Consider the following 16,729-nt stretch of genomic DNA (forward strand, 5'->3'; position numbering starts at 1 on the left):
TAATTGTCTTTTTTTTTTTTTTTTTTTTTGCGGTACGCGGGCCTCTCACTGTTGTGGCCCCTCCCGTTGCGGAGCACAGGCTCGGGACGCGCAGGCTCAGCGGCCATGGCTCACGGGCCCAGCCGCTCCGCGGCATGTGGGATCTTCCCGGACCGGGGCACGAACCCGCGTCCCCTGCATCGGCAGGCGGACTCTCAACCACTGCGCCACCAGGGAAGCCCTGTCTTTTTTTTATATATAAAAGATGACGCTACCAAATCACTAACTGTGTCCGTCAAGAGAAACGTCTGTCTGACTCAGTCCAGCAGGACCTTTCAGAGTAGCACTCTGTGTTGTCTCTGCCTCCTGAACAGGACTGTGGCCAGCTGTTCTGCTTAGGAATGAAGCCTTTTATCTCCTGAAGCTTGTATCCAGCTTAGCAACCAGGAGTGCTGGGAATTACCAAGGGTCCAGAGAGGAGACAAGGAAGGTACCCGGGGACCTTGAATCATCCTTGAATCATATGCTCCACAAGAGCAGGGAGTATACGTTCACTCTTTTGTTCAACCCATATTTATTGAGTGCTTGCTGTGTGCTAGGTGTTCTTCTAGGTGCTAGGAATGCAGTGGTGAACAAAACAGACAAAAGTCTTACCCTTATGATGCTTCCATTCTGGTGGGTGAATTGACTCTCCCTTATGAGGCTTCCATTCTCGGGGGACACGGGGCATCCTGACCATGGCTGATTTGCCTGTGAACCTCTAGCTCAGGGCATTATACGTGGCAGGCACTGAACAAATGTTTGTGGAGGGAATGAATGAGTGTTGTTGGACAAATGAGGTTTAACTGGGCAGATTTTTCTTCCTTGAGGGAAGGGAACTAGATTTTATGAAGCCTTGTCAGGTGCAGGGTAAGTTCCCCATAGAAGACCCTGGTCTTCCAGGCGGAAGTGCCCTTCAGAGAGACCGGGTGCCATTTGTCGGGCCGCGACGCTGAATTGACAGCCCTCCAGAGTGAGCTATGAAATGAGCCTTCCACCGTTCGGCCGGCAGCTGCAGGTCCCCGGTTACCTCTTTACCTCAATAAACAGCCAGCCCAGACCAGTTAGCTGGGTTGGGCACACTGGGGAGCATAGCTTTTCTTTCTCTCTTTCCCGTGGTTGGGTTGGCCGAGTGCAAGTGTTTTAAATAGAACAGACATCATGGCTATAAAACATCTGTAACGTTGCACATTTAGTCAAGTTCCTGGTGGACCGAGTTCCGTTTGATTGGTGACGTTTTTGCTGCGACTGTTGTTTCCTTTTTCTCCCCTGTTTATCCCTCTGGAAAGTAAAGTTTTCTTTTATGTGAGGATTTATAGAAATATGTTCCTGGCATGAGGAGACAACAGGCACGTTAGGATATTGGTGTTGCAGAGAAATATGACCTCCGAGGCATGGACAGCTTTTATCTCCTATAGAGAGAATGATCTTCCTCATGTGGAATAGTCTGTTTCTCTTTGTAGGGTAAGGGGCTGCCTAGATTAAGGCGGATAAAGACACTGCTTTGCACTGAGATGGCATCCTTTTTTTTTTTTTTTTTTTTGTGCGGTGCGCGGGTCTCTCACTGTTGTGGCCTCTCCCCTTGCGGAGCACAGGGTCCGGACGCGCGGGCTCAGTGGCCATGGCTCACGGGCCCAGCCACTCCGCGGCATGTGGGATCTTCCCGGACCGGGGCACGAACCCGCGTCCCCTGCATCGGCAGGTGGACTCTCAACCACTGCGCCACCAGGGAAGCCCGAGATGGCATCCTTTTTGCTGGAGCATCTTCAGCCCTTGGAATACTGTGGTTGCCCAGGACCACTGCTGGGGGTGGGCTGATTCAGTTTGGTGTCCGAGATATCTGAAAAAAGTAGAATCCATAGTAACTAGTCTTTAAATTTACAAGCGTGCTTCTTGCCTTTTCCAATTGTTTTTCCTTCTGTTTTGTCTGCGGGACAGGCAGGAAAGGTTTGATTCCCGTTCATGGCCAAACCGAGAGAGTTCAGTGACTGGTGGGGCAGGGCAGGCGGCGGGGAAGGGGGAAGAGGGAGTTTGTCTGCCTGTCGTTCCAGCCCCGTGCCAAGCGTGTTTCATGTGTTAGCTCTTTTAATCCCATTTTACAGAGGGAGAAACTCAAGGTCAGAGAAGCTTAGTCACTTGTCATGGTCACCTAGTGTATACGTGTCAGAATGGAGATTCCTGGGTTCCTCTTTCTGCTCTATCACTGGACCTGCTCTGCGTGCTGGGATTGGAACCTGGCCCTCCCATCTCCAGAATCTCCAAATCGATGCTCTTTTCTGCCTCCAAGGATCTCTTTGGTTTAGAAAGATCACCCTCCCTCTCCCGAGGGGTGAGACATTTAATAACAGGTAGAGGGACTGGCTCACGATTATCTTGGCTTCTCTCTTTTACTGCAAACACTTCTTTGGGTACCCTGTTTCCCTCAAAGGAAGTTCCTTGTGGCGGGTGGCAGGGACCAGACCAGCACATCCTGGGAGGGGAATTTGACTTGTTTTTCTTGACAGGTAAAATTTATGGCCCAGCAGGTGGCTGAGTGTTCACCAAAGATCACGCCAAGGGTGCAATGTGCTTCTCTCTCCTTGTGCCTCCCCCACCTGCCCCACCCTTTCCTCCCACCCCCGGGATGTTTCTGGAACAGTAGAATGAGTGACAGAGCAGGGAGGGACCTGCTCATGGGGAAGTGGACCCCGGGCTGCACGCAGGCCACTAGGTCTGGGAACCTTCTTTCTGGTTCATGCTTTTCTCGCCACTCTTGCCTCCTTGCCAGCATCTAAGTGTTAAGGTGACTCAGCCCCCCACGGTGGCCCTGCTTTTCTCTTTAACAGCCGAGTGAAGAGCTGCTCCCCTATTTGAACCCTGTGGAGGCTTCCTGTTGCTTCCTGTCATGGCCTGCAGGGCCTTCCCTGCCTGGCCTGGCCCCCCTTCTCCTTGCATTCCATTGATACCTTGAGCTACAGTATTTCAGGTTCGCTTGCAGCCTTTCAGCCAACACTGAAGATGCTACAGCCTCAGCTGGGGAGGCCCTTCTCCCCTTCCTTTCCTGGCTCCCCCCTGCTGACTTCAAGCCTCAGGTCACACCCAGTCTTGCGCCCCAAAGCCTCCCCAGGCTGCAGTAATGAGCCTGCTACTTGACTGTAAACACCTTCAGAGCAGAGGCCAGCGCTTGGTCCACTTAACATCCGTCAGGCCGAGCACCATGCTCGGCACATAGTAGGTCCTCAAAGCACGTTTGATGAGAGAACGAGTGCATGAATGTGGCTTGCCACCAGAGACAGTCCTCTGCAATTTATTTTCTTCTCTGACCCTCTTGGTCTGCATTCTCACTCTCCCGGGATTCAAGCAAATGTTTTTTGACATGTGCCAGGTGCTTTCACATCCTTATCTCTGGTGATGCTTACGGCAGCTCTGTGACATAAAGGTATTGCCGTCACTTTTGCCCATGGCTCACCTGCAAGGGACTCAAGCCCAGCGCTCCCTGGTTCAAGTCCCAGCCTCCTTCTGCTCTGCCCTGGCTTTTCCCCACTCTTGTGTGCAGGATGGTAATAACGAGACCTTCTGTTGAGGTCTCCGTCGCCCACTTGCTCTCCTGTAAGATGGCCCAAGCAGCTGCTCACAGAGCCCTGACTGTACATGAGAGTCATCTGGAGAATGTTGAAAAAATACTGATGCCCAGGCCTCCCCACAGACCAATGAAATCAGAATCCCCGAGGGTGGGGCCCGTATCTGTAGGTTTTCGGGGCTCCCCAGGCTGTTCCAAGGTGCAGCCGGGGTTGAGCCCTGCTGTCCTCCGGGAGTGTCAGGGAACCTGCAGCCTGGTGCAGCTCCGTGCATTAGGTAAAACTTGCTCATCAAGAACTGATTGCCATGTGCATCTAAAATATGTTAATGACGGTAATCAAGGCTAAGGGTTAAGGCTGCCATTTGTTCTTCTCCTGAAATCCGCTGGAGGGCCTGGGGGATGGGATACCTTGGCTTCAGAGCCTGCCTGCCAGCCTAGTTTTCATCCTTTCTCTCCCAAGAAGAGCTGTGTCGTTGTTCCTGAAGTCCTCTATCGACCAGTCTTCCCCAGAGTACAGTGGTGCCGTACTAAGCCTCGTTTTCCTTAACCAAGGGTCTGTCTTCTGACCGTCCTTCCTCACGTGGTTTTCAGCGTGCGCCTTGAGCTCTCCTGCCCGTCACGTGGAGGACACAGAGGCTCTTCTGGTTTCAAGGAACTTTTAAATGCTTAACTTCCTTTTAAAAATTAATTAATTATTTAATGGAAGCACAGTTGATTGACAAAGTTGTGTTAGTTTCTGATGTACAGCAGAGTGATTCAGTTACATGTATATATTCTTTTTCATCTTCTTTTCCATTATGTTTTATTACAAGATACTGAGTATAGTTCCCTGTGCTATACAGTAGGAGCTTGTAGTTTATCTATTTTACATATAGAAGTTTGTTTATGCTAATCCCAAACTCCTCATTTTTCCCTCCCTGCTTTTCCCCTTTGGTAACCATAAGTATGTTTTCTATGCCTGTCAGTCTGTTTCTGTTTGGCAAATAAGTTCATTTGTATCATATTTTAGATTCCACATATATATGATATCATATGATATTTGTCTTTCTCCATCTGGCTTACTTCACTTAGTGTGATAATCTCTAGGTCCATCTATGCGGCTGCAAATGGCATTATTTCATTCTTTTTTATGGCTGAGTAGTATTCCGTTGTCCACATGCACCACATCTTCTTTGTCCATTCATCTGTCAGTGGACATTTAGGTTGCTGCCATGTCTTGGCTGTTGTAAATAGTGGTGCTGTGAACATGGGGGTGTGTGTATTTTTTTCAAATTATGGTTTTCTCTGGATATATGCCCAGAATAGCATATTGCTGGATCATATGGTAGCTCTATTTTTAGTTTCTTAAGGGACCTCCACACTGTTTTCCTTAGTGGCTGCACCAATTTGCATTCCCCCCAGCAGTGTAGGAGGTTCCCTTCTCTCCACACCCTCTCCAGCATTTGCTGTCTGTAGACTTTTCGATGATGGCCGTTCTGACTGGCCTGAGATGGTGCCTCATGGTGGTTTTGATTTGTGAAATGCTTAACTTCTGAGTAGAAACTGCCTCTCTGGTAGTTGCTGCCCAGACAACCTGAAATGTTTCAGGAAAAGAGTGGTTTGGGAAGTAGGAAGGGATGGTCTGAACCCATCCCCTCAGCTGTGTGTTCAGTCCCGGGGCCTGCACACGGGCTGGCTTCAGTTGACCCTGAGCACAGCTGTGAGTAAGACCTCAGGCACCTCTCTGCCTGGAGGTTGGCGCTGGCGAGGCTGGAGCCAGGGGAGAAGCTCTGAGGAAGGTGTGTGTGAGCGGCGTGGACTCGGGGTTTGGGTTGGCCTTGGTGGCTTGGTTCAAGGTACAGGGGCTTCCTATGGGCCGTGGTCTTGAGTTAGGGTTTCACATTTGCCGTCTCAGTTTGTGTCATTCAGGCCAGGGCTTTATGCCCATTTTTCAGAGGAGGAAGGTGTCTCCCAGCGCTGTGGAGAGACTTGACCTCTTGTCATCTGACCAGCCAGGGGAGTTATTCAGTATGTCTCAGTGTTCACAGATGTGCTTGAAAACGTGAAACCGGGTGGACAAAGAATTTTAAACTTGTTATTATTGTTTCCCTTGGACCTTTTCTGTCGGCAGGGTCACCTTGGACCTAGGCTCTAGCCACGGCGCGGGGACCATCGTGTTACCATTTCTAGGGCCCTCCCCCTCACGGGGAGACCTTCTCTTTGTCTTCAGAAAAAGTCCACCCTGGGCGGGTGAGTCGGGCTCCTGCTGCTGGAGGGACAGGCACAGGTGGAGGGAACTGAGTTCACCCCAGCCTGCTGTCCTGTCTGGCCCTTCTTTCCCACCTCGTTCTGGGGTTTATTAAGAGTCTGCTTTGGCTGCCTGTCCCTTGGCTGGGGCTGTAGAGGCACCTGTTTCGTATGCAGAAATGCTCGGCTTCCTCGAAAATTCAGCAGCGGTAAAGGGTACTTAGTTTCGCTTAATACCGTTGCCATAAGAGATGATGGGTTTTAATTGCCTCTGTGGGTTGGTAATCATTTGAACCCTGGAGAGAGTCTTTGGGGCCTTCTGTGTACTGAGTCCATTACTCCGTGACAAGTACTGGGGGCCGGGGGCTCTGAGAGGGATGGAGGGATGGAGACACTACCCGTGGTTGCAGAGCAGCTTGGGTACCTGGGATGATGGTGTCATGGCCAGCCGGCCACCTTGCTCAGCATCAGGTTACGATCCTTAATTTCCTGTGCTTTCCAAGGGAGCACTCCATCTCTGCACCTTTTTCTGTTATCCCCCGGCCCCCGGTCTGAGTGCCACTGGCTAGGATATTACTCTCTGATACTAATCTGTGGACAGGTCACCCTCTCTGGCTACAGATTTTTCCCCCAAGGGTAAGAGGAAGTAGTATTTTTTAAATTAGCCTGGGAGGGAGCTGGGTGAGGGTTTGGAAAGGACTGGGGAGTCAGCTCCCTGCCGAAGCAGCCTGATCGCCTTCACTAGGAGGTCACGCTTTCTTTTAGGTGCGTTACTGTTTTAATCAGAGGGAATGCTGTAACCTGGCTATGTCGGCTAATTGTGTATACATTATATTCTAGCCCCATAGAGATGAAGGCTCTTCTTTTCCTTCCAATTTTAAAGCTATTTAGAGGGAATGCCAAATTGTAGCCTGACCACTGGTGCTTTCTGGCTAATAGCTGCAGACGGGGAGAGAGAGCTCTAAGAAACATTTGGGATTACATTTATAATTAATTTCCTCTGAAGTTAAATGAATTTCTCCAGTTGACAACATCAGATATTGTTACACCTTTGTCCAGTGGTCAACCGTGGGTGAATCGAGGCACATGGAATTAGCTGGTGGATGGAACAGGGGAAGCATGCTTTCTTGGATGCTTGGGTTTATTTTAAGCCCTTTTTGCACTCAGATTCTTGACTTGGGGATCTTTTGGGCCTGTCATTAAGAAAAACTCCAAAAACAGCTTTAGTGAGATGCAATTCACATGCCATGTCATTTACCCATTTGAAGTGTATAGTTCAGTGGTTTTTGGTCTGTTCACAGATACGCGCACCATCACCACAGTCCGTTTTAGAGCATTTTCACCACCTCACAGAGGAGCCCCATACTCTTTAGCCACACCTCCTGACCTCTCCCTCAGCCCTAAGCAACCCCTATTCTACGTGCTGTCCCTATGGGTTTCCCCATCAAACTTTCATATGAATGGAGTCATACAATATGTGGTCTTTTATGACTGGCTTCTTTCACTTCAGACAATGTTTTCAAAATTCATCCAGGTTGTAGCATGTGTCAGCGCTCCATTCCTTTTTGTGACCAAATAATATTCCATCCTGTGGATAGATCACACTTAATTTATCCATCCATCCTTCCATCCATCCGTCCATCCATCCATACATGGGTTGTTTGATGGGTGAGTTGTTCCACTTTCTGACTGACAAACAAGGCTGCTGTGAACATTTTGTGGGGATGGTTTTGGGCGGACATACGTTTTAATTTCTCTTGGGTACATAGTAGGAGTGGAATTGTTGGGTCCTATGGTAACTCGACAGTTAATCATTTGAGGAGCTGCCAGACTGTTTGCCAGAGCGGATGCAGCATTTGACGTTCCCACCAGCAGCATCTGGCCTGTCTGTTTTGCATCTTGGCTTCAGAATCGAAAAGGGCAGAATCAGACTTGCTCCTCCTGGCACCCCCTCGTCTCCCTGTCCCCAGTTGTCTCTTTTGCTGGGATGTCGCAAGTAAAGGTGTAGGAGATTCAACGAAGAGAAAGCTCAAGTTGGGGAATTCCCCGGTGGTCCAGTGGTTAGAACTCGGTGCTTCCACTACCAGGGGCCTGGGTTCGATCCCTGGTTGGGGAACTAAGATCCCACATGCCACGTGGCGTGCCCCCCCCACCCCCCCACCAAAAAAGAAAGCTCAGGGTTGTGACGCCCCATTTTGTCACCCGCTAGTGCTGTGTGACTTTGGACGCTTCACATCTCTGAGCCTGTCTCCTTGGCTGTGGAAGAGAAGCTGAGACCCGTCTGAGGACCGACGTGAGGCCTGAGGGAGGGCAGCTGTGAGGAGGGCTCAGCTATGGGCTGGGCCCACAGTGGGTCCACAGTGAGGACAGCGCCTTCTGAGCGTGGAGGAGACGCGGGCACCACGGCTGTCCGTAGAAGAAGAGGATCTGCTATGAGGAGGGACCCTGCCGTGTGTCAACCCTGGCCCTACATGTTTTATCAGAGGAACTTAAGTCGCCTTTGGGCCGCTTCTCTTCGAGTGCTGGCTCTGCTCTCCTGACTCCTTTACCTTCCCAGCTCACCTTCTGGGGCAGAGCCTTGACCCTGCGGGCCCTGCCATACTGCTTCTGCAAATGATGAGTGTGACTTGCCTTCCCCGGGGGGCCAGACTCAGATGGTCACACCTGGGGTGTAGCGTTCTTCTCCCCCAGGGTGGTGGAGGCGTCCTTGTGGGCCACGCCCCACCGTCACCAGGGAAAGGTGAGACTGAGCCCGTGGTGTCTGAGAGCCTCTCCCAAGGAGGTCCCCATGTTAGTTACCTGGGGCTGCTACACACTGGGTCGTTGAAGCCACAGAAGTGTTCTCTCATAGTTCAGGAGTCTACAAGTCTGGAAGAGACAGAGGCTCCCTTGTGGAAGCTGTGAGGGAGAAACCGTCCCTCGCCTCTCTCCTAGCTCCTGGGACCTGCTGGCATTCCTTGGCTTGTAGACACATCACTGCAGTCTCTGCCTCTGTCTTCACACGACCTTTGTGTGTGTGTGTGTGTCCCTCTCCTCCTCTTATAAGGACACCTCATTGGATTTAGGACCCACACTACACCCAGGGTGATTTCATCTCAAGATCCTTTATTAATTATAGCTGCAAGACCCTCTTTCCAGATGAGATCTCATTCTGAGGTTCTAGGTGGACATGAATTTTGGGGGGGACTCATCAAGCCACTGTAGTCTCTTTTGCCACGTATGATTCTAGAAATTTTTGGAGAAGATTCCCAGTTCCTGACTTGTGTTCTGATTTCGTATGTTACATGAGTTTTGCCATCGGATTCGGATGTGATTGGGGTGTTGGTGTTGGCAAGAGTGGTAGTTTAGGGGGAGGAGGGCAGAATGGAAGAAACTGTTGGGGGAATGTAGGAATTTTAGAGGACAGGTGCCTTGGAAGAAACACCCTGGGGGAGGGGGCCGTGGAGTTTGGGACTTCTAGGATCTCAGTCAGCCTTCCTAGAGCTTCTTTACCATTAAAGATTGGGCTTAATTCTCAAATGCAGAGTTGATGATACCACACAGTCTCATCCCAGATCCGGAAGAACAAAGTGCTTGCCAAATTCAGAATCTAGTATGAACTCACGTGGTATCTGCCAACTACCAGTTCTCCGTTGTCACTCTGCCTTGTCTTTAACTAGCACATGAGTCACCTTGCTGGGACTTGATTTCTTCATCTGCATAATGGGGATGATGGACGGTCAGGTTTGCGAGAGCTCGCCCAATGCTAGCGTTCTCATCCTTCCTGGGCTCTTTCAACCTTGGGATTCCCATAGATGGGAGGGCATCTGCAAAGAGCCTGCGTTCTCGGGCCGTGAAGATGGCTCGTGGTTTTTCACCGAGGGGAATTTGAACTCTTTTCAGGAGCGTGGTTATGGCAAGAGCTGGCTGAGTTTCTCTGGGCCTCTCTCACACCCATTTAAGACTCTCCGGAGCCATTTCCTGCCTTTCCATGCATTTATTAGGATCAGAAATATTTATTGTTGTTCTGTTGTTTTCTTGTGTGACAACTAATATCTTTGGGCCAGTGCTGTTGGAGCTAAAATTTCCTCTTCGATCTCATCCTAAAAGATTCTAATGCCTCCACCCTCTGCCTTCAACACACACACACACACACACACACACACACACACACACACACACGCTTTATTCGATTTTATAAAAATACAGCCAGTGGCTCCACTCTGAGTGACCATTTCAGATGGAAACACATTTTTTTAAAAGGGAATTTTTGAAACTCAGAAAAAAGCCAGCTCTCTGGTGAGAGGCAGGAAGGTGGAGTGTTCTTTGCAGCTCTTGTTAGCAGCTGGCTCTGGCCAGTTCTTATGTGTAAACAGCAATTTTCCGAACCGGAATGGATGCTGGGGTTCTCTTTCTGGAGCCAAGAGTTGTGTGGAGAGCAGTAGTGTTTAGTTAAATTACGGGTCCAGATAACAGAACTTTGCAGCAGTGATTTGTGACAGCCCAGACCCTCCCCATGCCCCTATGCGTGCTACACACACACACACACACACACAAACACAACACACACGCCTTCCCAGAATGCCGCCCTAGACCATAAAAGGAGGCATCTGCTAGGGGAGGGGCTGTCCCTGAGGGTGTAGGGCCCTCGCTCTGGGTGCAACCTTCCACCAAAAACTCCAAGCCAAGGAGGTTTCAGACCCATTTCCTTGTGGATTTCGGACTGAGCTCTCTCTGGAGCAGATGGGTGGCTCTCTCCATCTAAGTGTGCTGTGGAGGCCCTGAGCCTTTTGGTGTGCAGTAGCTGTGTGTCGGTGTGAAGGCTGTGGGTTGGGAAACAGTTACCCGAAGGGCCTAGCACAGGAAGAAAACACAGGTGGCTCTCTCCACTGTGGGCAGAGAGGACTTTATAACACAGAGGGCGATAGAGTCGGGGGCCAGTGTGTAACTGGTCCTGCTTGCTGTTTCCAGGGTCAGAGAGGGTTAAAGGTCTGGGGTGCTTTATGGTTCCTGGGGCACAGAGAAGCCAAGACTCAAGGATTGGGAATAGAGAGGTACCCCCAATACACACACACACACACACACACACGCACGCACGCACACATGTATACAGAAATGAGACCTTGACAGTATTGATGGGAATTTGAGGACCTCCGTTTAGTCCACTGAGACCTTGGACACCACGTCCCCATGCTGCCCCCTTCCTGCGTCCTATGGAGCCATGGAGGTGGGAGGGAAACGGAGGGAAGTGTGTGTGATTCCAGCATCCTCTGCCTGCCCCCTGCGTCCCTCTCCAGAATGCAAACCATGGAGCAGTGCACAGCCCATTTAGCAGTGATGCCATCAGAATTCCCAAAGTAACTCACTCCCATTTTCCCCAGCGCCCCTGGCGGGAGGGGTCACCTGCAGAGCCCCATCACCCCCCAGCCATGCTGTCCTCTCCTGAAGCTGAGACGTCAGTGAGCAGCTAACCAAGTGTTGCCCATCTTCCCACTGGCCTCTTCACGTTTGGAAGGTTTTGATTAAACCAGCCTCCTTTTAGTGTTTGCTGAAGAGTGGGGATCTATCTGTATATCTGAGCTGGTTCCTGAAGAGGATGTTTTAGTAACTTGGACACTTTGGCCACATTGTCTGGGGCCTGGAATTTCTCATCCTTGTTTTAAAAGAAGTGTTTTAAAGACTGTTTTGGGACTGTGTAGATTTATAGCTGGATGTCTTCCCCAGCATTTAGGGCTCTGTCTTGGCAGGTTTACGGCTGTAGGGCAACGGTGGAGGGTGTAAGAGGGGACCTTCTCTTTTTACCAGTTACTGGGGAATGAACATTCTGTTGACTTCTGTTATTTGGAATGAAGACACGTTGGTCGTTTAATTCTCTGCGTCCATGGGAACGTTTGGAATATATATAGGGCCTGCTGTCTATACCCACCTGGCTCTACACAATGTCTGAATGAGACCGTGGGGTTCATTTTATGGAATACCTCTCCAGAGTTTCTTTAAGTTGAGAACTCCACGAGTGCATGTTTGTAGATCACATTAGTGTTTCTTTATAGATATTTAATTGCTTGGCTGGGGTTAAAAAAAAGGAATGAAAAATCTAAAATGAAGCTATTGGGAGTCTTTGCCCATCTGAAATCACGTAGAGATGTAGGAAAGTGTTTTTGAAATGACAGTGGAAGAGAATGGGCAATAAGAGTTGATTTATCAAAGTGTTTGGTGGAAGGTATCTTTCTGCTGCACGTTTCTCCTGAGCTTGAAGGATGAATTTAGTAGCTGACTTTGGATTCAGCTAGTGACCATTTATTTATCATCTACGCGCTGTCCCACCAGACACTTGGGCATATGTTATTTGTAAATTTATTTATTTATTTTTGGTGTTGCTGCGCGCGGGCTTTCTCTACTTGTGGAGAGCGGGGGCTACTCTTCATTGCGGCGCGTGGGCTTCTCATTGCTGTGGCTTCTCTTGTTGCGGAGCACGGGCTCTAGGTGCACGGGCTTCAGTAGTTGCAGCATGCGGGCTCAGTAGTTGTGGCTCGCGGGCTCTAGAGCACAGGCTCAGTAGTTGTGGCGCACGGGCTTTGTTGCTCTGTGGCATGTGGGATCTTCCCGGACCAGGGCTTGAACCCTTGTCCCCTGCATTGGCAGGCAGATTCTCAACCATTGCACCACCAGGAAAGCCCTGGGTATATGTTATTTAATTTAGTTGCAGCAGGAACCTTGTGTGGTAGGCTAATTATTGTATCTCCATTTTAAAGGGGATTAACTTCCACACTGTATTTGAATGTGAGTTCCAGCACCTTGCACTTAATCTATTTGTTGAATGAATGCGTTAGGAAAATTAGATGAGTAAAATTTGGCGATTAGTAAGGGAGAGATTTAAATCTGGAGAGGGCCTGATGGAGCGTCACCGTGAAGGTGACCTTGATCCACCAGGGCCCTAGACTGAGGGATAAGCAGGGAGACAGATAAGGAGGGAGATGAACAAGGAGCTGGATAAGATGCCCACCAGTTAACCGGAGATTCTTGGAGCTCGTAGGTGTGGACACTGGTGGGATCTTCATAGAATGTCCTCATGTACATTATCTCATCAAATCTCTCATTCATCTGAAAAGAGATGAAAAAATAGTAAATAACAGTTTTAAACACACATGCAAACCACTGCATGATGGCCAGTGAGCTGTATGAGTCACCAGGACAGTGTCCTCCTGGGACAGCACAGGATGTCCACTACAAAGGTATTCCAGGTCGGGGGTCAGTCAGGGGGCTGAGGTGGCACGTGTCCCCTCTGGGAGCTGCTGAGTTAAAGTGTGAGGTCCCTGAGGTCTGGGAGCCTCCCTGTCGGGCCCACCATGCTCACAGATTCGGGGGAGTTCAGGGTTAGGCGGGGCAGGGAGCTCTGGTCCAGGACTTCACGTGCAGAGCACAGAAGCCAGCCCTCAGACGAGTCCTGTCCAGGGTCCTATCCAGACTTAGACACAGAAGCCAGGTTTCCAGAGCCTTTCACACTCCTTAGAACAGCCTGCCTGGGACCGCTGTGCCCTTAGGTGTCACTCCACTGAGTCTCTACTGTTGGGAGTGGGTTGGTTGGTTCATTCTCTCCACACGTGTGTCAGGAGACTCGGTGATACGTGATCCAGGCAGCCACGGCCCCCATACTTAGGCAACCTACATCAACTTTTTTTTTTTAAATAAATTTATTTATTTATTTTTAATTTTGGCTGCGTTGGGTGTTTGTTGCTGCGTGCGGGCTTTCTCTAGTTGAGGTGAGCAGGGGCTGCTCTTCGATGTGGTGCGCAGGCTTCTCACTGCGGTGGCTTCTCTTGTTGTGGAGCATGGGGCTCTAGGCGCGCAAGCTTCGATAGTTGCAGCACGTGGGCTCAGTAGTTGTGGCTCGCGGGCTCTAGAGCGCAGGCTCAGTAGTTGTGGCGCACGGGCTTAGTTGGTCCGCGGCATGTGGGATCTTCCCAGACCAGGGCTCGAACCCGTGTCCCCTGCATTGGCAGACGTATTCCCAACCACTGTGCCACCAGGGGAGTACCCCCTGCATCGACTTACAATAGACATGTGTGACATTGTGGCTGTTTCTTTTTTGTTTTTTTAATGTTTTCAGATTCCTCTCATTCATTTATTTTTGGGTTTTAGTCTTGCTTTTCTTTGTATGTTCTCATCAAACATTTTTTCCCAGAGCTTTATTGGGGTGTAATTAACAAATAAAATGGTAAGATATTTAAAGCATCCAATGTGATGATTTGATGTACGTGTGTATTATATATTGTGACAAGATCTAGCCATTGAGTTAAGACGTTGTGCTTTTATTATATGCAACCAAACTGTGAGACCCTGTATCCACTGAGTTTTAAAATTTTTTATTTGACATTAAAGAAGAACAAAAAAAGAAAAAACCAACCGCAAACCCCACACAGCCTAACTTCCGAATAAAATTTATTGTATTTTATTGTCTTTCACTCTTCCAGGTAAGATTATTGGTCCCACTCTGAAGAGTGGACATCATCGAGTTCCCTCCTCCCTTTGCTTTAGGGCTGGTGGGATTCTGAAATGTGGCCATTGCAGAAATTCGTTTGTTTTTGCATCCACCAGACTTTGGCTGTGGACTTCTGTGTGCCTGGCCCTGTATTTGCACCCCGGGGGGTACCGAGAGGAGTCAGGAGCCCTCGGTCTGGGGGAGGAGGTTAGAACGAAGGCAGGATTATCACTCACTTCAGTGCGAGGTGAAAAGTAGTGAGTGTGTGAGAGGCAGAGGGGCGCAGCGTCTGGGGTTCAGAAGCAGGAGAAACAGCTTCTGGGTGGGGCGACTACACAGGTATTTTGAATTTGGGAGAAGGGCACTGGATCTCGGAGGAAAGTCAGAACTTGGCAAGGGAGGTGCAGGAGTGGAGAGGTCTCCCAAGGGGCAGGACCTGCGTGGACAGAGGTGTGGAGGCCTGGGGACCAGCTGCGCTCGGCTGACTGTAGGACAGATCAAGGTGAATGGTGAGACATCCAGAGGGGAAGGAGCCCTGGGGGCCGGGCTTGCAGGGCGGTCCCCGTGTATGAGGTCCTGTCTGTCCTGTTGGCAGACATAAGCCAGCACCCAGAACGGCTCGGTGTAGGCGGTCTGCACGTGGGTTTGAGTTATGTGCAAGTTTCTTATGGACACACTTTATGGGTACTTTCAGGGCAGCAGACCTTTATGCACGTAGTTCTCTTTTGTTCACGTCTCTTAGGTTTAAAATAGCTTTGACGTGTGACTTAACATCACAGTGAGGCCGTGTGTTATAGCCAAAGAGGTTCACTCTCCATCTGTATGAAACTCGAGCTTTCGGGTTGCGGCCTGAAGGCCTGAGGTATCCCGAGTGATGGTCTCCGGTATCCTGAGACGCCCACAGGGCCCGCTTGGTGCAGCTGATATATTCCTAACATCGCCTTCCTCTCTAGAGAAGCGTGGAGAGTGGCTCGCTCAGCATCTCGGTGAGTGTGGCTTCAGATAACCTAGTTAACCCATGTCTTCCTCTTGTCATTTCTTGCAGATGGTCACAAGAACAAAGAAAATCTTTGTAGGCGGATTATCTGCGAACACGGTGGTGGAAGATGTGAAGCAGTATTTCGAGCAGTTTGGCAAGGTAAGCGGCGCGTTGAGGTGGGGCAGCCTGCTCGGTCCTTCGAGGTGGCTGCCGTGGCCCCTGCCTTTGCCACAGCTGTGTCCTCAAGAACCTTGTCCTTGGACTCGGCCGTCAAGATGTAAATGAAATCTGGCAGGAGCCGAGATGGAGGAGTCCGGCTTGCGGTGGGCACGGCACCCCACGTGCCTGCAGGAGCAGACAGAGTGGCCTTTGAGTGCCGATTCACTGGCATTTGCCGGCCACGTGGGGCCTGGGCTGGGAGCTGATGGTGGCAGCTCCTGGTGAGGGATTCAGGGCTGTGAGTCACAGGGCAGGAGCTCCTGCGGAAGCTGGCCTGAGAGTTGGCACTGGGCTTCATTCTGTGCCCTTCTGGAAAATGCATTGAGAGAGGAGGCTCCCTGGGGCCCTTGCGGCTGAACTCTCCCCTGTCCAACGCCCGAGGAAACTCAGGAAAGATGCTGGGCTCGTACCTGTCAGAATGTCGGTGAGACAGCAGTACAATTATCCCCTGGGCTGTGCTGCGGGAACGGGCTGGGAGCAACTCAGAATGCCACAGATGAGTCAGGAAGTGGAGTGTGGGAGTGTGTGTGTGACAGACAGAGTCACACAGACAGACAGGGCACGTAACCACGGATGATTAATTCAGCCCCTTTCTAGTTGGTGGGGGGGGGACCCACTGCCTTGGAGAGTGGGTTCTGCCCCAGGGTGACACATTCCTCCAATGACTCTGTCGCCCCAGGGCTCCAGCAGGGCAGCTTGCTGGGCGCTGAGCCTTGCTGGCGTCCTCCAGCTCCTGTGTCCCAGGAGGCTGGCAGGTGAGTGTGTGCACAGGGCCTACGCCTCCTGCATCTTTGAGCAGCTGTGGACATTGTCCTGGGAGCACAGGTGTGGGATCGTTTTCTTCTGTGTGTCTCGTCATGTGTCTCCCGCCTCCACCGAAGGACTGATGTGGCAGAGGGCTGCCGAGGCATCCTGAGAAAACCCCGCGGCTGTTCTAAGCTCTGCCACTCACCTGCCCCAGGACACCTGTCACACTTGCCCTGGGTGGTACAAAGGCATTGCCGCCCACTGGCCAGTCTGAAAGTTCTGTGCTTTCATTTGTTTGCCCAAGGCAATGGGCAGCTATGATCCCATCTCCAGGAGTGTCCAGTTGTGAGCTGCCCTCTGGGATGAGTGCTGTGACTTCTGTTTAGCCTCAAAATAGAGATTTTCCTGTCTCTGGTATTAATCAATTTCTGCATGGATGGGAGACCATGCTTCAGAGAACCCAACCTCCTCCAGCCCAGCCTTGCGTTTGGAATGGCACTCAGCTGCCCTTCTGGGTCGGTTA

At 50.6% G+C, this 16,729-nt stretch overlaps 1 protein-coding gene across 5 annotated transcripts in view; it reads left to right on the forward strand.

Moving 5' to 3' along the window:
* The window catches only part of MSI2 (musashi RNA binding protein 2), a 390,324-nt gene that overhangs the window by 119,897 nt on the left and 253,698 nt on the right, over positions 1-16,729 (forward strand). For all 5 annotated transcript variants that reach the window (XM_027087140.1, XM_027087141.1, XM_027087144.1 and 2 more), the window contains exon 6: positions 15,307-15,399. In XM_027087140.1, coding sequence (XP_026942941.1) covers positions 15,307-15,399 — 93 coding nt within the window. The remainder of the gene's footprint in view (positions 1-15,306; positions 15,400-16,729) is intronic.

This window comes from Aethalodelphis obliquidens, unplaced genomic scaffold (genome assembly GCF_003676395.1).
Source record: "Aethalodelphis obliquidens isolate GAN/ISIS:26980383/991018 unplaced genomic scaffold, ASM367639v1 scaffold58, whole genome shotgun sequence".
In the NCBI taxonomy this organism is placed as follows: domain Eukaryota; kingdom Metazoa; phylum Chordata; class Mammalia; order Artiodactyla; family Delphinidae; genus Aethalodelphis; species Aethalodelphis obliquidens.